Source organism: Excalfactoria chinensis, chromosome 31 (assembly GCF_039878825.1).
Source record: "Excalfactoria chinensis isolate bCotChi1 chromosome 31, bCotChi1.hap2, whole genome shotgun sequence".
In the NCBI taxonomy this organism is placed as follows: Eukaryota; Metazoa; Chordata; class Aves; order Galliformes; family Phasianidae; genus Excalfactoria; species Excalfactoria chinensis.
The window spans coordinates 644,458-667,708 of NC_092855.1; the positions used below are offsets into that span (position 1 = coordinate 644,458).

The following is a 23,251-nucleotide window of genomic DNA, read 5'->3' on the forward strand; positions in this document are numbered from 1 at the left end:
AAGGAGGCGGCAATGGGGACTCGGGAAGCGGCTGGGAGAGCCGGGAGAGCGACTCCGCGTCTGCCGCCGCGCTCCCAGATAATGGCCGCCGGCCGCGCTCCCCCTCCCTCAGCCGCTGCGACGGGGCCGCCGAACTACAAGTCCCGGCAGCCCCTGCGCGCCGCCCGCCGCCCGCCTCCCAGCGCGCCCCCGCCGCAAGGCCTCACGGGTAATGGAGTCCGCCAGCGGCCCGCGGGGACCACCGCTCCCGGCATGCACTGCGAGACGCCGCGCGGCGGAGGGAAGGACGCTGACATGGCGGCGGGGATAGGCCCCAAAGCATTCGCGGCAGCGAAGGAGGCCGCCATGGGGTTGGGAGGTGCGGGAAGGGCGCTGTGGAGGGAAGCTGGCCGCCAGATCGCTCCACGCTGCCGCTTCAACGAGCCCTGAGTGGTTCTGTACGGCCATAAAGCTCCAGCAAATGGTGGCAGCACCGCGTGCTCAAAGCCCGGCCTACAGCTCCCAGCATGCCCCGCGCCAGCGGCCTGCCAGGGCGCGTAACGCAGCGCCGAGCGGGACTGCGGCTCCCAGCATGCACCGCGTGCGGCCTGCAGGGCTCACTGCGGCCTGTGGGTAACTATGGCGGCCAGGACCCGTCCTTGTTATCCCATTCAGTTCTATGGCGCTGTCTTGGCTGGCCGCAGTGCCAACCCGCTGTATACCCACCAACAGGGCGGCTTAGAGACACGGGAATACATTTGGAAACGTTTTCATTGTGTTCCTATCTACAGTATCTATTCCCACTCCAAGCCTTCCCCCCCCGCGTTAGGCCACAAGTGGTAGAGCCTCACCACGGCGCATGCGCAGCTCCCAACCGCGCTCACTAGGCCGAGCGCCGAGCTGATCCACCGCGCTGCTGCGGGGGGGGAGGGGGGGGTGGAAAGGGGGGAGGAATTGGGGGGGGTGCGGGGGTGGGGGGGGAAGGGCGCGATTGAATTCAAACCCAAACAACCGCACGGGGCCGGGGCCGCCGTACACCGAGCCGCTCCCACATCGGGCCGGGGCCACCCCCGCCCCCCCCCCAGCACCGAGCTGCGGTGGGGGCCGCCCGTACCTCCCTCTGCACGCTGCTCTGTCTCCCTCCTTCTTTCTCTCTCTCTAAACACCCCCCCCCCCCCCCTTTATTTTTTGTGTGTGTTTTTCTTTCCTCTCGCTCCTAAACTTCACGCCGGGACCCCCCCCCTTTCCCCCCCCCCCCCCTCAGCCATCATGTCCCGCTCCCACCGGCAGAAGGAGTACAAGTGCGGGGACCTCGTCTTCGCTAAGATGAAGGGCTACCCCCACTGGCCCGCCCGGGTAAGCGGGGGCGGGGAAGGGGGAGGAGGTGGGGGGGTGATGGTTGTGTGTGTGTGTGTGTGTGTGTGGGGGGGGGGTCATTGCGTTCTTTTAGTATTTGATTTCATTCTATTTTATTCCTTTTGTTGAGGTTTTTGTCCTTTTGATTTCCTTTCCCCCCCCCCCCCCCTCCCCAAAGCCTCCCCCCCTCTCTTCCATTTTGCCTGACCCTGTTTCGTTCCATTCGAACCTCCCTCCCCTTCCATTCTGCCCCTTGATTCCATTCTGCCCCCTTGATTCCATTCTACCCCCCTGATTCCATTCTACCCCCCTGATTCCATTCTACCCCCTTGATTCCATTCTACCCCCTTGATTCCATTCTACCCCCTTGATTCCATTCTACCCCCTTGATTCCATTCTGCCCCCTTGATTCCATTCTGCCCCCCCGTTCCATCACCTTCTGTTTCATCCCCCCATTCCCCTCGGGTACAGACACCCCCCCAACCCCCACCCCCCACCACCACAAACCCCCCCCATGGCCTCAGGTGTGCGCTGAGGTTCTCCACGTGGCCCTCTTCCCCCCCCCCCACCACGTTGCGTGACCCCGGGGCCTTTTAGAGGAGGGGGTAGGGGGGGGGGGGGCAAGTTTCACTGCCTTGCATGTTGCCTCCCCCCCCCCCCCCATATACTCTGCCCCTTTATTTGGGGGAGGCAGCACCGAGAGGAGCCCACCCCATAGCCTTCCTCCTCCATTCCTCCCTTCAGGCCTGAATTCAACCCCCAGCACAGCTTCCTTGCTGTCCTCCCACACCCCCCCCATCTCTAGGCCGTGGTTCCTTGTTGTGGGGCTCGAAACGGCGTGGGTGTCCCCCCCCCTTCTCCCCAGCCAACTTTGGGTCGGTTTATGGTGGTTTTATTGGCCAAGCTGCAGGGAGAGGCACTCGGTCGGGCAGCGGCCTGGCAGCACGCAGCCAAAGCGGCCATGGGGAGGAGGGGCAGCCTGCAGGGGCCTTGTCTGTCTATGGGGGGGGTGGGGAGGAGACTATGGGGGTCTATGAGGACACCACACAGGGCCTGGAGTGCACACCACCAAGCCAAGGCCTTTCTATGGGCCTCACATCAGGCTGGACTCCTGCAGCCCAAATTAGCACAGGCCCGGGGCGGTCGCTTGGGTTTCAGCCTCCATAGCTGTGCTCAACCTGGTCCTGCAGGGACGCAGCCCTTGGGCCCACACCGACCCTGTTGTGGGACTAAACCACCTACCCTCCCTTACCCCATCACTTGCCCTGGTGGCATGGGCAGAGCCGTGACTAATGGGGACCCTCCCGTCCCTTCCAGCCACTCACTGGGGTTTTTTGTTTTCCTGCTCCCGGAATATGATGCAGGTGTGGCCGGGAGGTGGCAGCTCCTTCCCCTCCCTGGAGAAGGGAAGAGGTGCTGGGGGCAGTTTTCCTGGTGCATGCTTTGCAGGCTGCCCCCTGAAATAGAAGTGCTGCAAGCACCGAACGTGTTCCATAGGAAGCTCTTAGTGTGGGCCTCTATGAAGAGGCTGCGTTTGGAGGGGAAACTGAGGCACAACAGCTGGGAGATGGTGAGGACAAATAGTGGCCGTCCTTATGCTGTCCCTACAGGGTCCTTCCCAGCACCTTTCTTGCTCATAGGCCATTATTGCTTGGTTCAGATGCAGCCCCAGGGCCCTGCTCCCATCACTGGGTATTGATGGGGGCTCTGTGTGTTTGGTTGTGCTGGCAGCAGGAGCTGGGGCTTCCCCAGGGGGGACAAGGGAAACCTGTGGGGCTGTGCCTGGCTTTATGCCATTGAGCTGCAGCAGTGTCCCTTAGGACATGGGATGCATGAGAACTACCTCCCTATGGGCTTGACTGGTTAATCTCCCTTTCCCCACCTTAGTCACAATCCTGTTTCCATCACTGGGGAAACTGAGGCAGAAACCAGTGACTGCTGGGTCTCTGCATGTGTTGTCCCAGGCTCTGGGCACTGGTTGCAAAGTCCAGGTGCCAAGGTCGAGTGCAGAGTCCGTGCAGGGTACGTGCTTGTCCTGCCCCAACTGTTCTACAGAGCTGTCCCTCCCATCCCACCCCCTTGTTTTGGGCCCCCCCTTGGGTCTATGTGCAAAGAACAGGCTGGTGACACCATAGAACCCCATCCTGGCCCACTGAGGACTGGGATGGACAAACAGACATTGGTGCTACGGCCAAGCACCGTGTAGGCTCCAAATGGTGAAGGGTTTTCCAACAGCCCCAGCACCCGCCTTTGCTGTTGGCGCCCAGTCTGGCTATCTCAACTCACATCCCCTTATCTTCCTGTCCCTGCTTCTTCCCCACCCGCTGCTGCGAGTCGAGATGTTTTGGGAGGGTTGGGTGAAAAAAGGCAGATAAGAGGCTGCCACCCGTTGGGTCCCACCCACAATGTAAGTCCGCACCCTTTCTGGTGACCCACACAGTTACCAGAAGCCCATGGGGTCCCTGCCATAGGCTGCATTGTGCTGCTTTGCCCAGCCATGAGCTTGGCCAAGATCCTGATACAGGGATGTGACACTGTGCATCTCTGGGACAATAGGATCCCTGTCCCTGATGGGGGATGTCCCACAGAGCAAACACTGGGTACTGAGCCACCATGTGCAGCACCACATGCACAGCCTTTCCTCAGGGATGGGGGTTTTAAAAGTATGTGGGCCCACTTGCAAGGCACTGTGGCCATGTCAGTGCTGTATCTACACCACGTTATTCTCAGCAGGGTGAAATAAACTTCTGAAGGGCCCTTTTGAATGGGAAAAGTTGAAGCCATTAAGCTGTGCCACACAGCCAGGATATTCCCATAGGAGTGGGGAATAGTGTGTCCTCACCTGGACCTGCTCCCCTTGGGGCTGATGGGGCCTTTGGTGCCACATTTGAGGAGAGACCTGTGGAAATATGGCTGAACGACCTGCATTATGGGGCTGGGCAGGCTGGCCAGCTGCCCTCTGAATCAGATTTTCTACCTCTGTCCCATTAGTGTTGTGGGTGGGGGTCCAGCACCATGGTGTGAGGCCAAGCTCTGCACCATCAGGAGCTGCTCACTCCATCCCCTGCCCCAGTTCCTCTGCTGTGTTTGTAAAATGGAGCTAGGTGTAACGGGACCCTTAGAGGCCTCTCGCACATGGGATGTGTCCTTGGGGCTTGGGGTGCTGGATGGAGATATCCCATCCCTTCCTGGGCACCTCCAACCCAGGGCTGTGCCAACACTATTGTGCCAGGAGGAAGGGAACAAAAAACCTTCAGTGGCAGCCTCTATGGGAGCCCCAGTAGCAGCATGGCACGTGGGGAAACTGAGGCTCAGCACTGATGTTTGGCAAAGGTCGTGCCATGAGTCAGCAGCACGCTGGCAGCAGGGTGCAACACTGGAGCTAGCGATCTCACCTTGCTGTCCTTCTCCACTTCGAGACCCTCACCCTCCTTCTCTCCTTCCACCTCCCTTTGAGGCTTCCTTGGGAATTTATGGCTGCACTCGTGCTGGCTCAAGCTGGGGTTATTTTTAGACTCTATAAAAAGCTGCCAGAGCCACTTTGCTCTGTGCTCCTGCGTGGTGTGTGCTGGGAATATTCACGCTTGGTGAATTGGCACCTGCCGGCTGGGCTGAGCTGGCTGCTGGCCGAGTTGGGGGCTCATAGAGCTCCAGGCAAGCTGGGGTGTTTTGGCTGCTGCCACAAGGGCTGGGTTGGAGCTGTTCCTCCTGTGTGCAGCCACGATTTTGCTGAGCTAAATGTGTCTGAGCCAGTCTAGACAAGAGCTTATGGCCATCGCTCGTCCCCTCGGGTGCCCACAGTGCTGCCACAGGGATGCAGTTTCACATCAGGCTGCCATTGCACTTAGTGGATCCAGGTGCACTGGGGTGCCAATCCAGCCCAGGGCTGCCATAATTCTTGTGTTACCTGCTGGTTTTGCCCTTAGTGCTGCTGGTTGGTGGGTGAATTCCTGAGGAATAAGGCCAAGAGGTGGCACACGGTGGCCCATACACCCACGTTCTAACCAGTGGGTGATGTCCCATCATTGTGCCCTTCCCAGCCCTGACCCATTTCTCCATGTCATACAGATTGATGAGATGCCTGAAGCTGCAGTAAAATCCTCCTCCAACAAATACCAAGTCTTCTTCTTTGGGACCCATGAAACGTGAGTGGGGCCATAGTGCATGTGGGGAATGGGGTCAATGGGGTCATAGATGGGATCCACTCTCTGTGGTCTGGATCTCTGGGCAGGGGGGGGTGACACAATTACAATGAGGCCATCCCCAGCTGCTGTTACTCATTGCTTCTCCCTGAGCAGGGCATTCCTGGGGCCCAAAGACCTCTTCCCCTATGAAGAATGCAAGGAGAAGTTTGGGAAACCCAACAAAAGGAAAGGGTTCAGCGAAGGTTTGTGGGAGATTGAGCACAACCCAACTGTCAAAGCCTCCGGGTACCAGGTGGGCAACATCCCTCTGTGGCCAACTCCTGCCCTGCTCTCTGGGTGTCCTGTCCCACCTTCTTAAGTCCCCCATGTCCCCTCTCAGCCCACCCAGAAGAAGACCTGCCCTGAGGATGCTGAGCCAGAGCAGGAGCCAGAGGGTGACGGGGAGAAGAAGGGCAACGCAGAGGGCAGCAGCGATGAGGAGGGGAAGCTAGTGATCGACGAGCAATCCAAGGAGAAGAATGAGAAAGCTGGGATCAAGAGGAAAGCAGAAGATGCTTTGGAGGTAGGAAGAGGATGGGGATGTGGTCAGGGGGTTCTGGGGCTGAGCTGAGCCTGTCTTTTCCCTGTCCAGGACTCCCCCAAACGCACCAAGGAGATGGAGGGGCAAGAAGCAGAGAAGAAGATAGAGAACGAAGAAGCCCCCAAGGAGGAGCCAAAAACCAACCCAGCTGAAGGGGAGAAGGAGAAGAACAGCGACGCTGCCAGCGTGCCGGACGCCAACGAAGCCAAGCAGGAGGGCAAGGATAAGGCGGAGGAGGTCAGAGATCACAAGGAGAGGTGAGGGCAGTAAATGGGATGATCCCAATCCCCAGAATGCAGGCTCTCCTATAACCTATAGGCCTATCCTTGCATCCCTTTGGGACCAACTCTATATCCCATGAGACCACCCCCGTAACCCCTTGGACCAACCCTGCATCCTTCCAGGATCAGCCCTATATCTTATGGGACCATCCTTTGGGCCCAGCCCTATACCCTTCCTCACACTGTGTGCACTGGGGGGCAGCCCTGGCAGCAGGGTTGGGGGTCCTGGTGCTATGGGATCCATCACTGCATCTCTTCTTGGCTATTGCAGCCTGTAGTGATCTCAACGGCGAGCTGATCTCCTATTGCCCCTTCCCTGCTGGGCTCCCAAGGGTGTGTTACCCCATCTCACCCTCATCGTCAACGTTCAAGGCTCTGGAAATAACAAACAAAAACAAGAAAAAAATTGAGACGAAAGAAAAACCAAGGAAAGAAATGAAGAGAAAAACCCAGTAATGAGAACCCCTGTGAACCGACCCGCATTTCCTGGCCCTGCCGTCGAAGGGGCCGCATGCTTTGTATTAGTGATTTCTAGGGGGCTTGATCCAGTTGATTTGAAATAAAAGCGATTCAATGCCTTTTTAAAGTGCTTCTGACTGTGTTTCCTTTCAGGTTTATCAGCTCCTGTTCCCGTTGATAGGCTTCGTTTTGGGGATATTTTGTGTTCTTGGTTGACAAAAAGGAGGCCTGAAAGGAACATAAGTGAGGATAGAAGTGAAATGAGACACAGTTGGAACGTTAGGCCCCATTTTGGGTTATTTTGTGTTCTTGGTTGGCAAAAAGGAGGCCTGAAAGGAACATAAGTGAGGATAGAAGTGAAATGAGACACAGTTGGAACGTTAGGCCCCATTTTGGGTTATTTTGTCTTCTTGGTTGGCAAAAGGAGAGGCCTGAAAGGAACATAAGTGAGGATAGAAGTGAAATGAGACACAGTTGGGACGTTAGGCCCCATTTTGGGTTATTTTGTGTTCTTGGTTGGCAAAAAGGAGAGGCCTGAAAGTAACATAAGTGAAGACGGAGGTGAAATGAGACACAGTTGGAGTGTTAGGCCCCATTTTGGGTTATTTTGTGTTCTTGGTTGGCAAAAGGGAGGCCTGAAGGGAACATAAATGAGGATAGAAGTGAAATGAGACACAGTTGGAGTGTTAGGCCCCATTTTGGGTTATTTTGTGTTATTTTGTGTTCTTGGTTGGCAAAATGAGGCCTGAAGGGAACATAAGTGAGGATGGAGGTGAAATGAGACACAGTTGGAAGAGGGATAAAACTAAAGGGAAGCAATGGAGGCCCCGGGCTGCTGCCCTGAACCCCAAGGAGCTATAGTAGCAAATGGAGCCCTGGCCTGGCTCCTGCACCATAGGCCCATTCCTGCTCCTATTGCCGCAATGGCGGCAGTGGGAGCCTTTTGAAACTACAACTCCCAGCGTGCCCCCCGCGCGTCTTTCCCACGTGATTGCTCCATCCAATCGTTGCCGCTTTCCCGAGATGCACCGCGCCAGAGAGACAGCTTCCGGTGGGCGCTGCGGTGCCAGCGGCCTACGGGGGCGGGGGCTTAAGGGGGGGGGGGGGGCTTCATACGACCCCCAGCCCTTCCGCCATGCGCCTCTCGGCTCTCCTGGGCCTGGCAGCTAAACCTAAGCTACCCAGGGATTACCGACACGGTACTTGGAGACCCGGTACCGCAGCCGAACGCCTTCGAAACCCACCGGGTCAGCGTCGCAAGAAGATCTTTGTGGAACCCATCAGCAGGGAGGATTGGAAGGTGTTCCGAGGTGACACGGTGAGCACACGGCGTAAAGGCCAAGCGAGGTGGGCCTCCCTTAAAGGCTAAACACCCCCCCCCCAACCTATTGCAGGTCCAAGTGCTGACCGGGAAGGATGCAGGGAAGCAGGGTTTGGTCACCCAGGTTGTACGTGCCCGTAACTGGGTGGTGGTGGAAGGGTTGAACACGGTGAGTATTGAGCATGGAGGTGACCCCCAAGTGCATCCCAATAGGCACAGAGCAGCAATAACCCTGCCCTGTCCCCGCAGCACTACCGCTATGTCAATAGGAACGCCAAGTACAGCAGCACTTATATTGCCAGCGAGGCCCCTCTGCTGCTCAATCAGATCTCCCTGGTGGACCCTGAGGACAGGTAATTCATATGGGGAGGTGGGGAACCCGCTGTTGGCTTCAGGCCTGACCTTCTCACACCCCTGTGCCCATCAGGAAGCCAACAGAGGTGGACTGGAGGTACACAGAGGAAGGAGAACGTGTCCGTGTCTCCTTACGCACCGGCCGCATCATCCCCCTCCCCTTGAGGCAACGTCGGGATGGCATCGTTCCTGAGCAGTGGATCGGTGAGGGGATGGGGGGTCACTGTGAGCTGCAGCACCCAGATGGTGCTTGGAGGCTCAGCGCCGTCCCCTCCACTCGCAGATGGCCCCAAGGACACGTCGGTGGATGACACGCTGGACAAAACCTACACGCCGTCCCTGAAGACCTTTGAGGAGGAGATCATGGATGCCATGGGGATTGTGGAGACACGCAGGGCCAAGAAGTCCTACTGGTATTAAATCCTATGTGGAACCTGGCCTGGAGCTGCATTCTGTGCTCCAAAGGTAGCGGTTTGCAATAAAGATGTCCCTTTATTTTTCATGGCTTTGGTGCTTTTTGGCAGCTCTGGATCACACTGCCAGGATGCAAACTATCCTGCTGTGCCCCCCTCCCCTCCTGCTCACTCAGTCTAAACTTTGCATTGTATAAAACCAGGTTTTATTGTAGCTCGTTGCCTCACAGCCACCAACTGGGCACTCGTCAGTCCCCACAGTATTGCTCAGCCTGCTCTCAGGGCTTCGCTTCACCCTTCACCATGTCTTCATCCTCACAGATGTCCTTATCCAGGCCTGACAGCACTGCATCCAGTGGCACCCGCGTGGCCACCAGCACCAGGTTGCGTGGGGAGAAGCGGGGGTTGAAGAGGGGCACGAGGGCACACTGGAAACCTGTGGACAAAGAGATGGTTGGCACCTGCAGTTCCCCACAGCCCCCTACCCCGTTGGCACCCACCTTGCTCCCGCAGGTACAGGAGACGATCAAGCAGGATGAGGGTCTCCACCAGTGGGGCCAGCAGCAGCACCAAGCTGAAGAAGGCAACCACCTTGTGCTGCTGACACAGCATGCTGCACACCGACTCTGAATCCAGAGGCACAGTGGCTGAATCCAGCCCCACAAGGGTCAGCCCCAGCCTGGCATATCTGTGGGATAAAGCCATACCGGTCCTACAAGTGCCCAAGGAAGATGCCAGGAGGGGATCGAAGGGGGCACCCACCCCATACGCACTCAGGGAAGCTGAGTGTGTGGGCTTTCTTCATTGTCTGCACTCCCAGGTGCTTCTTGCTGGGGTCAGCTGCCTGGATGAGGGTCTCCAGCACAGCACGGTAGCAGTGAATACGCAAGCATTCACTATCCCTGCGCAGCCTCTCTGCATACTCCTCCACAGCATGGCATGCAGCTTCACGAGCCCGGTAGGACAGCGTGTGGCCCGGCAGCCCAGCCACCCATGTGCTCAGTGGGTATCCTGGAAGGCTGGAGTCAGTTGGCTCAGGGCACGTGGAGAGCTTCATATAACAGCAAGCTGCTGAGGTGACAGCAGCCACCTGGGGGCTGTGGGCGAAGTGACGCAGGAGGGCCACGCTGAGGTCCCCACATGCATGAAGACCTGTCAGCAGTACCTGCTCGCTATCCACAGGCCCAGCCAGTGGGTTCCTGGCAGCGAGGGCTGGCCCTGGAGTGGGGGCAAGCAGGAACTCTTGCCCAGGTGCTTGTGGGTCCAGCCAGCCAGCTACGTGTTGAGGGCATCGGGGACAAAGGGATGCAGGATCTGTAGGGTCTGAGGCTGCGTTTGGGTGGTGTTGGGATGGTGATGGCTTCCTACTGTAACCTCGTGCCTGGGCTTTCTCCAGCTCCCGCAGCAGCTCCTGGTCAAAGTGCTCTGCAAGGCTGACCAGGCGGCCATCACCCTCCACAGCAGTGACAGACAAGCCAAGACTGAAGGCCAGGAAACGTGAGAGGTGGCCCTGGAGGGGGACAAGAGGATAAAGGGACGTGCTTGTGTGGGGGACATCCCTGAGGGTCACCTCACTGTAGCCCCTTCCTACCTGCCCTGCACCTACATCCACCACACGGTCACAGCCCGTGGCCTTGCTCAGCTGCTGCAGTACCTGTGGGAGAGAAGGGACCGTGGGTTGACATGGAAGCCGTGAGGTGACAACAAGGTTTGAACTGAGGCACCCACCTTACCCAGGCGCCAGATCTCATGCTGTTTCTTAGGCTTGACGTGGCGACGCAGAAGTGGGTGTAAGTGGGGGCTTTGACAGGGTGGACGTGAGGCACATCCCAACTGCCCCCGGGGGAAGGAAAGGGCATGAACAGCAGCGGTGAAAGCCAGCAGGGAGAGTGGCCACACTGTACCCTGCCCCACCATGCCTCCATTGCCCAGCAGCATGGCTGCCAGCTGGGGGGGCTCTGCCGCTTCTAGGGCTGCCTGCCACGCAGATGGGAGCTTTGCCCACAGCCCCTCAGTGAAGAAGTCCTGTGGGGGGAGGGAAAGTTGCTGAGCACGGGGCTGGGGACACGATGGGGACATGGAGGACACGCTGAGGACACTCACGATGATGTAGGAGTCGAGGAGGGGCCGGTACAGTGACAGGAGGCGGATGATGTTGGCTGCTCGCTGCTGCTCCCAATGCAGGGGGGGGCGGGGGGCACCTGCCATGGCCGTGATGTCACCTGAAGTTGTGACGTCACTCAGAGACCCCCCTCATCCTCGGAGGCCATGACGTCACTCAGGGATGCCAACCCCCTGCCTTCCCATGACCTGATAAGAGCCAAAACATCCCTTCAGAGCCATGTTATAGGGCTGGGGACACCATCCATAGCCACAGCTCTTTACCTGCACCCGTGACATCACAGGGTCGTGACATCACAGGGTCGCGAGATGAGCCAACCTCCCCCCACCCCCCCCAACCAACTCCTGGGCCATAGAGACGCCCCTCCCGCAGGCCAGAGCGGCCCCATGCGCCACTCACCGCCCGGCCCCTCCGTCTTCCCGCCGCGCATGCGCAACCGCTCGCTGGGCACCCAAGGAGCACGCGCAATTCTCCCATCACCCCCCACTGCGCAGGCGCACGGGGCGCTTCCGTTGCCGGCAGTTTCCGCTTCCGTTGGTGGGGGCGGAGGGGGGAGGAGGGAGGCGTGCTGGGCCTTGCCGGGCCTTGCCGGGCCTTGCCGGCTTCAGCATGTCGGACCTCATCCTTAACGTCACTTTTGGGGTCGTCGATCGCTCCCGTGAGGTCCCGACCGGGAACCGTAAACACAGGAGATTCGTGAGGAGACGGCATTTAGAACGGAAACGCAAACAGCTCCCGGCGACCCTTCAACCTAAAGGAGGAGGCCTAAAGAAATGCGGCGGTAGAGGCCGCAGGAAGAGGAAACGGGCGGAGGGCGGCGGGGAGAAGCACGTAAAGAAAGACCCCGCCGGCTCCTCCGGTAGCAACGAGCCTTTAACCTGCAGCACCGAGCAAGAAACGGGCAGCAAAGCGTTGCCACAAGGAGCAAATAACGCTGCTAAGGGTTCATTGGGAGCCTCCGGGCTGCCTCCAGCACCCAGCAAGTTCGTGGCTATAGACTGTGAGATGGTGGGCACTGGGCCCGGTGGGCGCATCAGTGACTTGGCTCGTTGTAGTATTGTGGGTTATGAGGGTGATGTGTTGTATGATCGTTACGTGAAGCCCTCAGCGCCCATCGTGGATTACCGGACCCGTTGGAGCGGCATCCGCAAGAAGCATATGGTCAACGCGGTGCCTTTCTGCAAGGCACAGAGGGAGGTGTGATGCTATGGGGTGGGGAAGGGGGGCTTGATTCCTGGTGGGCTTTGAGGGCTGAGTGTGGTGGCCTTTGAGTGCAGCCTGTGGTGGCCTTTGAGGGCTGCCTGTGGTGGCCTTTGAGGGTGGTCTGGTGGGCTCTGAGGGTGGTCTGGTGGGCTCTGAGGGTGGTCTGGTGGGCTTTGTGGGCTGCCTGTGGTGGCCTTTGAGGGCTGCCTGTGGTGGGCTTTGAGTGCAGCCTGTGGTGGGCTTTGAGTGCAGCCTGTGGTGGCCTTTGAGGGCTGACTGTGGTGGGTGGGGGACTGCTGAGGACATGGTATCTTGGTCCACATCCCAACCCCCATCCTGCAGCAGAGGGGATGTCTTTCCATGCTTCTGCTGCTCCCATTCAGTTCTACATCATAGCCCTAAGCTGTGATTCTCACTGATAGATTTATGCTCCTGGTTGTGAGCATCACTCTGCTTGTGGGGCAGGACCCTCCATTGTGCAGCATGGTACACTGGAGCCTCTTCTAATGTTCTTTCTTTTCTTCCCCAGATCCTGAAGATCCTTTCCGGAAAGGTGGTGGTTGGCCATGCCATACACAACGACTTCAAAGCTCTCAAGTACTCCCATCCAAAAGCACTCACCCGTGACACATCCAAAATCCCCTTGTTGAACCAAAAGGGTGGGTTCCCCGAGAATGTCAGCATCTCCCTGAAGCGCCTCGCCAAGGAATTGCTGCACAAAGATATCCAGGTCTGCTGCTGGGTCCTGTTTCTCACTCCTCATCTCAGCAGCTGCCACAGAAGGGTGCTGCAAAGCTACTTCTGGGGCAAGAAATTCCTCAGTGTTCCCAAGGAACATGGAGAACAAACAGGCGGTGTGAAGGGGCTGTGGGGAGTGTGCAAGAGCAGAGAGGTTTGCTCTGCTTCTTTGCAATCTATGCTCAGGTAGGGGGTGGAGGGATATTCTGTCCCATCCTGGGGCTGGGGAATCCCAAGGTCAGTCACTGTCGTGTACCTCAATCTCTTCCCTGCAAGGCCTCTGCAAGAGCAACTCAGCTGCAGAGCCAGCAGCTGAGAATGTTGCTGGGGCTTTTTCTTTCTCAGCAGTGCCCTGGGCTGTGCCAACCCCTTGTCACTGTCCCCAACAGGTTGGCAAAAGCGGACATTCTTCAGTGGAGGACGCCAGGACCGCCATGGAGCTGTACAAGGTTGTGGAGGCAGAGTGGGAGCAACACTTGCTGAACTCTGAGCAGGAATGACTGCCCCCACAGTCCAGCCCAAACCTCATGGATCACAGAGCCATGAGCCAGTGAGAGGAAGAATAGGATGGAGCAGAGGCAGCAAGTGCTCTAGGGCACTCTAGCTCAATGGTAGTGGGGATAGTGGCATTACCAACTTATGACTGTTCTTTCTCCCTACTCTGAGCATTGCATGTGCCTTTGTTATACCGTGCTCTGTACCCCATCAGAGATGTGGGGAGAGCAGGGTCCACATCACCTGTGCCTTCTGGGGGGTCTGTCCAGTCCCAGAGCAGTTTTGGGCTGTCAGAGCCCTGTGGGACCCCAGTCATGTTGGGTTGCCCAAGCCTGGCTCTACCAGGAAGAATGGAGGGCATCTGGGGGACCCTTGTGGATGGGTTCTGCCCAGCTGTGGGCAGAGAGGAGACAGGGGGGCAGCACTGGGGCCACACCAGCCAGGTTGATCCTGAGCACAGATCCAAACCCAAGGAACAACCCCTCACGTCCTCAGACCAGTTATCTCCCATGTTTCACAACTACCTCTAACAAGGACCAGCTGGGGCCATGACTGCCACATGGCTCCGGGACAGAAGCGGGCTGAGGCAGGTCCCGACAGCTGAGAAGTCCCCACACACCTGGAAGCTGTTCCACCATGGGATTTGAGTGCTGTCTTCCTCTTTGCGTAAGTGCTGCTGCGGGGGCTGGGGTGGGATCACTGTTGCCATCTGTCTCTGCCACCGGGGACGCTGTGTCCTTTACAGACACCTCTGAAAACCGACATGTATTTTGTTTGCTGAGCTCTTGAATGTGGCCCGAGTTCTCGATCTGCTCTGGTTAGCCCACCGTGGTGCTGCTTTGAAGTGAAATGTTTATGTTCCAAATGCCCATTAAAAAGAAATGATTAACAAGCCCTTCCTTTTGGCTGCAGGGCCCTAGGGAAGGTGCTTAGCCCCGAGTGCACAGGAAGCAGTGCAGCCTGCACCCGTGGGGTATATGCCGACCACGTCTGTCCCCCTGTGTTCCACATTGCCAAGCGTGGCTGTGTATGGAGCAACAGGGGAAGCAGGAGGCACTTCCCACATCTCCAGCTTGAAGGCTCTGCATGAAATCTTGATGTTGTTTGAAATCAAAGCAGTTTAGGAGGGGGCTGGGGAAGAGCTTGCAGAGGAGCAGGCGCCGGCCTCAACAGGTCAGTCCCAAAGTGGGTTGACCAGGACTGCAGGCACGGGCTGCTCCCCCACCTTTAAATCTTGTTTCTGACCCCCCATTTTGGGGTCAGGGCTGCACAGTCAGGGCAGAGGTGCCCATGCCTCATGCAGATCAGCAGAGCTCTGTCCTCCTGGGCTCCAAGCAGACCCCTGGAGCATGGGGTGATTGCTGTCCCTCATCTGGATCCCTCATCTGCACCTGAGCCCTGGGATTGGAGGAGCAGAGGGGCTTAGGGAGCAAAATGGGTCCTGCTGGGCTTAAGTTAGGTTGTGCTCTGTTCTGTCCCTCCCTGGTGGATGTGCTGTTCCCAGGGCAGAGTGGGCTGGGAACCAACTGGATCTTACCCTTGAGCCCCCCCCACTGCTGCTGTTCCCTTGGCCATGGGCTCTGCCCACCCAGAGTCCTGCTGGGGTGGCAGCAGGAGAGAGCCTCAGCCCTCACTCCCTTCCCTGCATGAGGAGTGGGGCAGCCAAAACCAACATGCCCAGCCCAGTCTGCTATCCCTCTGCACCTCCTCCATCACCACAGCTCCAGCTGGTGGGCGCTGCCGGTGCTGAGCAGACCTTGGGAGCTCAGCCAGCCTGGCCAGTGCATCTCCATGAGTAACTGGACGCGACGGACCTGAACGCACGTCACATTTTCCAGTGTTTTGGGGGTGTTTATTCCTTTATGCTCAGCTCTCAGCATGTCCCAGGCAGGGATAAGGGGTGGGAGCGACAATCGTGGCCGGAATAAAGCACTTCCCAACCTCCAGATGTTTGGCTGCGTGACGAGAGCAGCCGAGCGAGAGACACTCATTAAATATCTGCTGGGTTTGGGGATGTCTGGGTCATTAGGAGGGGACAGTGGGGCCCTGGTGCAAAGGATAGGGCCAGACAGCAAAGACCGAGGGGGAATTCTAGGTGGAGCCCTTCATTTTGTGTATGAACACTGAAGGTTTTATCCACTGTGCCAATGAGGGATGCTCAAGCCATGCAATAGTGGGGCACAGGATCAGCCATGCACACAAGTGCCTCATGCAACATGTGTCCATCACTGTGCTGTTGTGGCTCCGAGCACAAAGGAAGGTGAGGAGGCACTGGAGAGGCCCGGGTGCCTTTGTGTCTGGCTGCGTTTGGAAGCAATTAAAGTGGGGTGGGAGTTTACAATCTGGGTTATAAATGGCCGACCGTTAAAAAAGGGTTTTTACGTCTGGAAATGAGAAGCAGGCAGTCCAGCCCCATCTTGTCAGCAGATGCTGGGTGAGCCCCCCCTTCATGGAGCTCCTGGGGGGTCACAGCCTGGGGATGGGGGGCTCCAGCAGGGATCACAATGGGGTCCCATGGGTGCTGTGCTACTGCTGTGCACGCTGCAAGGGGCTCAGGGCCATCGTTGTGGTCACTCCATGCAGATGGAGGCACTGGGGGGCTGCGGTTTGCTGGGATTGCTGTGGTGTATTGCAGTGCCAGCTGTTTCCAGTGGCTGATCCAGCTGTGCAGCTGAGTGTGGGAGCTCCGTGGCTCCAGCGTAATCCCCATCTCCATGCACAGCCATCCTGGCATGAGTGGCCCCACGCGGGTTTGTAGCCAGATCCAGGGGCTTCGTGGGCCAGGAAAGGGGGGAACAGAGAGGGTTTATCCCCACCCTTCCCCATGCAATTCCTTCCAGATGTGGAGCTGCCTGGGGGTTTCTACCCGGCTGCATCCTGAGGGCTTAAGTGTGAGGGTCTGCAGCTTTGCCTGCGCTCCACCCTTGCTCCCCTGCAGCCGGTTCTCCTGGAAATGTGGCATTTCTTCTTCTTTTTTTTTCCACTCTTTTCTCCAAATATGGGGGTAAACGTTCAGCATCGTTCATCCCCCTGTGCCGGAGGGGACATAGATCCTGTTACACAGGGATGAAAGGGATGGTGGGGGTTGACCCCCTGTTAGATCCCCTCCAACTCTGCCCGGGGGTTGCACGGGGTGGGTGCAGTGTGAGGTTTGTTCCTTTCTCCATGATTCCAATGCACGGAGCATCGGCAATGCTGTAGGTAAGGTTATGTCAGCCCTTTGTTACAAATCCTGTTCTTCGGGGGATTAGAGGCATGCTGCAAGCCAGGGCTTGGCTCACAAAAATCACAGCCCAGATATTTTGGGGGCGAGGAAATCGAGGCCAGGAGGAGGGGAGGTAACTCAAAGGAAAAAGGGGGTTTCAGGATCCTCCATAGGGATAGGAGGGAACTGGAAGGCACTTCGAAATCTGTAAGCAATGAGCTCAGCTTTACTGGTGGTTCACACGGGCTGTGAAGAGATGTCCAGCTGTTGGGTGCCCTCAGCACCCTCAATGTGCTGTGGGACAGTCATCTCTCCTGCATACAATGGGGAGAGTGGCAGCATGGATCTGACTGAGGGTGTCCACCACAGCACAGAAGTCTGTTTTCATGCTCTGTTTTCACCCCCAAAATCTTGTCTCCCTCCTTTTCAGGGCTGCCAATGATCCCAAACATCATTTATTGTGCTGCACTGGGATGGCATCACGGCACAATGCGCCCCACACAGCTCCTTCCTCGGGCATCTCACCAGAGAGAAACCCCAGCAAACAATTCATCGTGCTCTGAGCAGATCCAATCTATCAGAGCTTTAATCTCACATTAGCAGTTAATCTTGCTTTCCCCCCGGCCTGCAGCCAAAGCAAACTTCCCTCAGCCCCGCATATAGACCAGTGGGTTCTGTTCTGGGCACGGGGGCTCGGATAGAGTGGGGCTGAGCACAGCTGCACGTGTGCACAAACACTGCAAGCACACAAGCATATGACACATTGCATGCACATGCGTGTGCAAGCACAGAACCCTGCACACCTGGTGCACACCAGCACATAGCGGGCACAGGGCTGGGCAGCAATCCATCCCCAGCTGGGGCTGCTGGGGGGGGGCTGTAGGCAGACTGAAGGGGTGTGAGAAGTCTTGGGGGGGGGTTGTGGAAAGGATGGAGGTAGATTGGGTGATGCAAGAGGTATTGGGGAGATGTGGACAGCAGGAGGATGACAGGGATTTTGGGGGGGGGGGGGGATGTGGGAAGCTTTGGGGGGGATGTGGGTAGTTCGGGGGGATGGAGACTTGAGGGAGGTGCAGGCAGCTCTTGGGGAGTGCAGGCAGATTGGGGTTGAGTGGGGAGATTAATCCTTTGTGGGATGTTATAGGGGGGATGTAGGCATCAGGGAGGTGCGGGTGGTTTGGGATGGACCTCACTTATGGGGAAGATGGGAGCAGTTTGGGGGGACGTGGGAAGTTTGGAGAGGTTCTGGAACTTTAGGGAGATGCTGCGAGTTTTGGAGCTGATTGATGAGTTGGGGGAATTAAGGAAGTTTTGGGGGAACGATGGAAGATTTAAGGACGAAGGAGGGGTGCCCGTATTCCTCAGCCCCCACCCGTAGTTCCCTCCCCCCCCCCCCCCCCGGGCTGTGCCGGTGCTCAGCCCCACAGGTGAGAGAAGCGCGGGGCTCCTCCGGCAGCGGGGCCGGGGCGGGGGCGGAGCGGGTGAGCCCGGCCATAAAACGGCAGCGCGGGGCCGGAGCCCGATTGAACAGCTGCGGGACGGGAGAGCGGCGGTGCCGGTACCGGAGGAGCAGACGGAGCGGCGGTGCCGGTGCCCCTCGGTGCGTTACCACCACCTGCTCCTTTCAAGCACCATCTCCACCCCCCCCCATCCCCCGGTTCCCTCCTTTCGTCCGCGATGCCCAATTTCTCCGGGAACTGGAAGATGAAGAGCTCCGAGAACTTCGAAGAGCTGCTCAAAGCGTTGGGTGAGTGCGAGCCCCTGGATGGGTGAGGAGAGGGGGGAGTCCGGTTCCCATCGCCCCCCGGAGCAGCTGCGTGGGTCGGGGATTTGACATAGAACCCCCGGGGTTCGGGTGGGCTCCCCGGCCCCTCTGCTCCCTACTCCTGCATCTTGCAGCCCACCCCATTCCTCTTCCCCCTGGAGAAACTGAGGCACAGCTTGGATCCCCCCCCCTCCCCCAGCTGCAGCCTGAGCTCCTCGCACCCTTCTGCCTGCCTCAGTTTCCCCACCACAGTGGTAACTCTGGACTGCAAACCTTCAGGCTCTCCCTGCACTAAACCCCTTGCATGAGCACCCCCAGCACCCCACATCCCACACCCCAATTGCACCCAATAAGATGGAGTGTGGTACCCCCAAATCCGGCCCCAGCCTGCAGAGCTCAGTTTGTCCCCCACTTCTCCCCCTCTACCCCTCCAGCACTGCAGGTCCTAAGCTGGGGGCTGTGCATGGAGACACCACGGGGGTCCCAAGGTTTTGGGCAAGGCTGGAGCCCCCCCATTGCTCTCCTTTGCCTGACCCCTCCCCACCCGCCGAGGAGTCGCTGGAGCCGAATATTTTCCAAGTTAGGGGATACGTAACAAATACTTCAGTATAATTATCACTTTCTTGGATTTCACTCCCTCTTCGCCCCCTCCTCCCTCTTTCCCCTCCATCACCACCAGTGAAGTGGTGCAGGGAAACCTCATCAGGAAAATCAATCTGCCGGGCGCAGAGCAGGCTCTGCCTTTCCCACGCAGCACATGGGGCACCCCCAACCCTCAGCCTTGGGTGATACCCACCCCCCACACCCCCCCCCTCCAGAGGCACTGTGCTACCCCCATGGCTCCCACTGCCTTTGGGGAGCACTTTAACTTCATGCCCACACAGGGATGCCTTTTAGCATCACGGTGGGAGCAGCCCTATATGGATGCATCTGTTCCTGGTGCAGGTTTTGTTCCTCTAGGGATGCTCTGCTCTGTCTGCAGGGACCCTCCCCCTTCCCCGGGGGGGGTACATGGAGCTGGATGGGACTGGGGAGGGGGCAGCAGGGTCCTGGCCAAGCGTCGACCTGCTGCCTTCAGCTGCCCGAGGGTCACACCATGGGAACAATGTCCCCAAAGAGAAGCTCCCTGGGGAGCGGGGGCCGCCTGGGTGACAGCCGGGGGCTCAAGGCATGATGGATGAGCCCCTGGGGGAGTGGGGACAAAGCCGCAGCTGCACTGTGGTTAGCAAGAAGGGAGGGGGCTGTTGGGGCATAGTGATGGGTGGGAGACCCCCCCTCTGCCCCCCCCCTTTCAGCCCCCAGATGTGGGGTGAGAGCCCTGCACCATGTCCCTGCCATCACCCCGCGTGCCTCCCAGTCACCCTCAGGCACATCCGGAGTCCACACAACTCCCCCCCCACTGAAGGTAACGAGCACCAGATGTGGCCCAGATGTGCAGAGGGGGGTTCATCACCCCCCCCCCCTTTCCTCCATGCTGTGCTGTCTGCAGAGCTCGAGGTCCTCCCAAGCTGTGTCACTGCCAAGTCATGGCGAGGGGGTTGGGGGGCAGCCACGTGCCCCCTGCCCTGAGCTGTGCACTCCGCAGGGGTTTATGGCATCGAGCCTTGAGTTCAGAGGGGGGTGTTTGCACGACCTCGTGATCCCCATCTGCAACCAATTCCATAGGAAAGTAGCAGCATCTGTGGCTCGGCACAGCTCTGGAACACTGTCCCAAGAGGCACTTAACCTCCCCTCCATGGGTCACACAAGGGGCCAAGCAATCAGGGTATGGGGAGGGTTCACTCTGACACCAGTCCCTGCTTACAGGAGTTAATATGATGCTGCGAAAGATCGCGGTGGCTGCAGCCTCAAAGCCAGCAGTGGAGATCAAGCAGGATGGCGAGAGCTTCTACATCAAGACCTCGACCACAGTGCGCACCACTGAGATCAGCTTCAGGATCGGGGAGGAGTTCGAGGAGCAAACGGTGGATGGGAGGCCCTGCAAGGTGGGCTCTGGGCTGGGATGCACCAGTGTATGTGCATGGATGTGATGTGTGTGTGAACGCACACGTGTGAGCGTGAATCTGTGTAAATACGTGCAATCACACATGTGCAATCGCAGTGGCGTGTGTGTATGCATCCAGTTTGCAGTCCTGTCCCCTCCCCTGCCCCCAGGTGATACATGAGCCTGGCGACTGCTGGCTGTGGGGACAAATGGCCCCATCTGTTTGGTGGTGATGGATGGTGTTGCCTGGTAGGGCTGGGGGCTGCTTCCCATCTTCCCCCCCCCCCCTAACCCAGAGCTGCTGTCTCCCCTCTTTAGAGCTTGGCCAAGTGGGAGAGTGAGAACAAGATGGTGTGTGAACAGAGGCTGCTGAAGGGTGAAGGACCCCGGACAGGCTGGTCCAGGGAGCTGACCAACGATGGGGAGCTCATCCTGGTGAGTGAAGGGGGGGGGGGGGGGGTAAAACAGGGGGTGGGAGGGACAGGAGCTGTTTGTGTGCTGGGAACCTCCTGGAATGGGGGCCATGACTGCTGCTCCTTCTTGCAGACCATGACAGCCGATGATGTTGTCTGCACCAGAGTGTACATCCGGGAGTGACACCACCAACCATCACCCCACAACGGCTCCAGCCCCCCTCCTACCCCACACCTTTCCCATAGCCCTGTGTCCCCCCTGTAGCTGCCTTGTGTCCCCCCCCCCCCATTCCCTGTGGCTGTGGGGGTGCACTGAGCAGCAGGGTGTTGGGAAACACTCCATCCTTTTAGGTTCGATGTTTTTTTAGGTTTTTTTTTTTTTTATTATTATTATAACTGTTTTTTGGTTCACTTTAACCTCATACCCGGTGCTCTGCACCCTCACCCTGCCCTACAGCCCTGCAAGCTCTTCTTTGCTCTGCTCCCTCCCCAGTATTTATTTGTGAATAGTCGAATGGAATGGAAACACTCAACAGCTCCGGCGGTGACTTGCAGCTCCGACCCCTGGGAACGTCTCCTCGCCCCCCCCCCTCGTTTCCCCTCTCCTGTTTCTAATAAAGCTCCGACCCCCACCGCTGTCCCCATCCCTCCCGGCCCCACTTACATGCGCTGTTCCTTCTTTGTGCCACAGCCCCAGTGTTGCGCAAAGGGCCGGGGGCAGAGGCGGTGCCGGGCTTTGCAGTGTGGCACATCCCTGCGTGGGAAGCACGGGGCACCCGGAGCACGGAGCCCTTATGGGTGCAGGGCTGGTGGGGAAACCCTGAGTGTTGCCATAGGGAGATGCTCGTGGTGCCAGCTGGGCTGCCCCCGTGCAATCTGGGCTGTGTTAATGGCCCCAGGGTGGGTGATGAGATGGAGAAGGGAGAGGACGGGGGGGGGGGTTTCCTCGGTGGGGAGTTGTTGTATAGGGAGCACTTGGCAAACTCTCCCCATTTTAAAGGGGCAGCGTTGGTGCTGAGTGCCTCCTGGTGAGCATCCTGCCCTTGGCACTCTGATTACGTGGGGGGAAAAGCCAACAGCAAAGCAGCAAACCTCGGGTAGGTTGGGAGCTTTATAGGGGTAAGGGGGGACACAGGGGCTACTGTGCTGCTTCCCTGGGTGTGTCAGTGGTGGCAGCAGGGCTTTACCAGGAGTGGATGGGAAACAAAAGATGTGCCCTGGGAAGACGGGAGCGGCTGCAGATGCCTTTGGGGTGACGCAAGGATGAAAGGGGGGTTAAGGAGGGGGGGATGCTGTAGGTTCCTCTGTGGGGGAGAGTGGTGGGATTACAGCTTTGGGGGCGGAGAGGAGGGGGGGGGTTGTGAGGTGATGATGGAGCAGCTCTGTGCCTCCAGGTAGCGCTGGAATGAGCCCCAAATCTCCCCCCACACCGGGATCTGGACCATTGCCGGCTCCTGACGTCACCGTGCTGTAACGGGACCGGGTGGCACCAGGAGCTGTTCCAGTCCCCCCCCTCCACCTCCTCGGTCCGTTTCCATCCCCCCCCCCCCCCCCCATTCACCCGGCCATGCAATGATGGCTGGTGGGCATTGGCGGCCCCCTCCTCTTTACAGCCAAACTCGTTTCTATCCCCTGAGATTCTGCAACAGAACCGATCCGCCTCGAACAGCTCTTAATGAAAACCATGCGTTCCAACCCTCGGCCCTCACGGTTTTCCGATCCAGAGGAATATCCTCTTTCTTCGTAGCCGCCCAGGGGACGGCTCCAATTTGTCTCTCTTCCGAACCCCGGGCGGGAGGGGAAGCAGCAGCGCCGGTGGTGAAAGCGGAGATGGCAGCAGGGGGCCCTGGTGGGGGTTGTGCCCCAACAGCTGGAGCTGCACATCTGGATTGGGGGGGGGGGGGATGCACATCTGGATGGGGATGGAGAGGCCTGGGGGGTCCCATCCCACTTCTTGTGCTGGTGATGGGGGGGGGGTATAGAGGGGACGTGCCCCAGCCGTTGGCTACCCCACGCCAAGAGCTGGATGGCGGCCGCTCAGTGAAACAAAGGCGGATTCCTCCTCTCAGCCTCTGTTTATTGTGCGAAGACCGGAGGGGAGCGGGGCTCTGCAGGGCTCGGGAGGGAGGGGAGGGAGTAGGGGGGGGGGGGGGGGCTGCTAGAGCGGGTCCCAGGATGCAGAGCGGTGCGCAATTGGAAAGTGATGGGTTCCCCCAAAAGGGGGCTGCAGGGATCCCCCCCCCACACACACACACACCTCACCGTGGGTGGCTGCGGGTGCCCCCGAGCCGGCACTAATCCGCTGTCCGCTGACCCCCGGGTTGCCCCCGGCTGGGGAGGGGGCCCCAGCTCAGCCCCGTGCCTTTCATCTGCCGCAGACAAAGCCCTACGAGGGGCTGGGGGCTTCTGAGCCGCTTTGTGCTGCGGGTGATGAATGT

At 58.6% G+C, this 23,251-nt stretch overlaps 5 protein-coding genes across 7 annotated transcripts; 4 read left to right on the forward strand and 1 right to left on the reverse strand.

Annotated features, from left to right (window-relative positions):
• Window positions 1-945: 945 nt before the first annotated feature.
• On the forward strand, window positions 946-6,919 carry HDGF (heparin binding growth factor). Its single transcript, XM_072358387.1, has 6 exons — window positions 946-1,335; window positions 5,404-5,480; window positions 5,634-5,772; window positions 5,860-6,042; window positions 6,112-6,317; window positions 6,613-6,919. The coding sequence occupies exons 1-6, from the start codon at window positions 1,249-1,251 to the stop codon at window positions 6,617-6,619; spliced, it is 699 nt and encodes a 232-aa protein (XP_072214488.1). The 5' UTR covers window positions 946-1,248; the 3' UTR covers window positions 6,620-6,919.
• A 699-nt stretch (window positions 6,920-7,618) lies between these two features.
• MRPL24 (mitochondrial ribosomal protein L24) lies at window positions 7,619-8,977 on the forward strand. The gene is given in 6 exon segments (XM_072358380.1): window positions 7,619-7,816; window positions 7,819-8,118; window positions 8,195-8,290; window positions 8,371-8,474; window positions 8,549-8,679; window positions 8,759-8,977. Coding segments are annotated over 6 exon segments (966 nt in total). The 3' UTR covers window positions 8,896-8,977.
• Window positions 8,978-9,080: 103 nt separating this feature from the next.
• On the reverse strand, window positions 9,081-11,454 carry METTL25B (methyltransferase like 25B). 2 transcript variants are annotated; one of them, XM_072358378.1, is made up of 7 exons: window positions 11,410-11,454; window positions 10,992-11,198; window positions 10,617-10,913; window positions 10,480-10,542; window positions 9,662-10,398; window positions 9,389-9,576; window positions 9,081-9,324 (listed from the first exon to the last, which is right to left on the reverse strand). In XM_072358378.1, exons 2-7 carry the CDS (start codon window positions 11,094-11,096, stop codon window positions 9,167-9,169), a joined length of 1,548 nt encoding a protein of 515 aa, XP_072214479.1. In that variant the 5' UTR covers window positions 11,097-11,198; window positions 11,410-11,454; the 3' UTR covers window positions 9,081-9,166. The 2 variants fall into 2 exon arrangements, with proteins under 2 accessions (XP_072214479.1, XP_072214480.1); XM_072358379.1 differs by lacking the exon at window positions 11,410-11,454 and having other exon boundaries at window positions 10,622-10,913; window positions 10,992-11,130.
• A 90-nt stretch (window positions 11,455-11,544) lies between these two features.
• Window positions 11,545-17,515, forward strand: ISG20L2 (interferon stimulated exonuclease gene 20 like 2). Of its 2 annotated transcripts, XR_011905913.1 has the most exons (4): window positions 11,545-12,207; window positions 12,743-12,943; window positions 13,341-14,112; window positions 17,082-17,515. XR_011905913.1 is itself a non-coding variant. In XM_072358369.1 (3 exons), the coding sequence occupies exons 1-3, from the start codon at window positions 11,620-11,622 to the stop codon at window positions 13,449-13,451; spliced, it is 900 nt and encodes a 299-aa protein (XP_072214470.1). In that variant the 5' UTR covers window positions 11,545-11,619; the 3' UTR covers window positions 13,452-16,464. The 2 variants fall into 2 exon arrangements, 1 of the variants encoding a protein (XP_072214470.1); XM_072358369.1 differs by lacking the exon at window positions 17,082-17,515 and having other exon boundaries at window positions 13,341-16,464.
• A 667-nt stretch (window positions 17,516-18,182) lies between these two features.
• On the forward strand, window positions 18,183-21,471 carry CRABP2 (cellular retinoic acid binding protein 2). Its single transcript, XM_072358404.1, has 4 exons — window positions 18,183-18,398; window positions 20,223-20,401; window positions 20,719-20,835; window positions 20,947-21,471. Exons 1-4 carry the CDS (start codon window positions 18,329-18,331, stop codon window positions 20,995-20,997), a joined length of 417 nt encoding a protein of 138 aa, XP_072214505.1. The 5' UTR covers window positions 18,183-18,328; the 3' UTR covers window positions 20,998-21,471.
• Window positions 21,472-23,251: the final 1,780 nt, after the last annotated feature.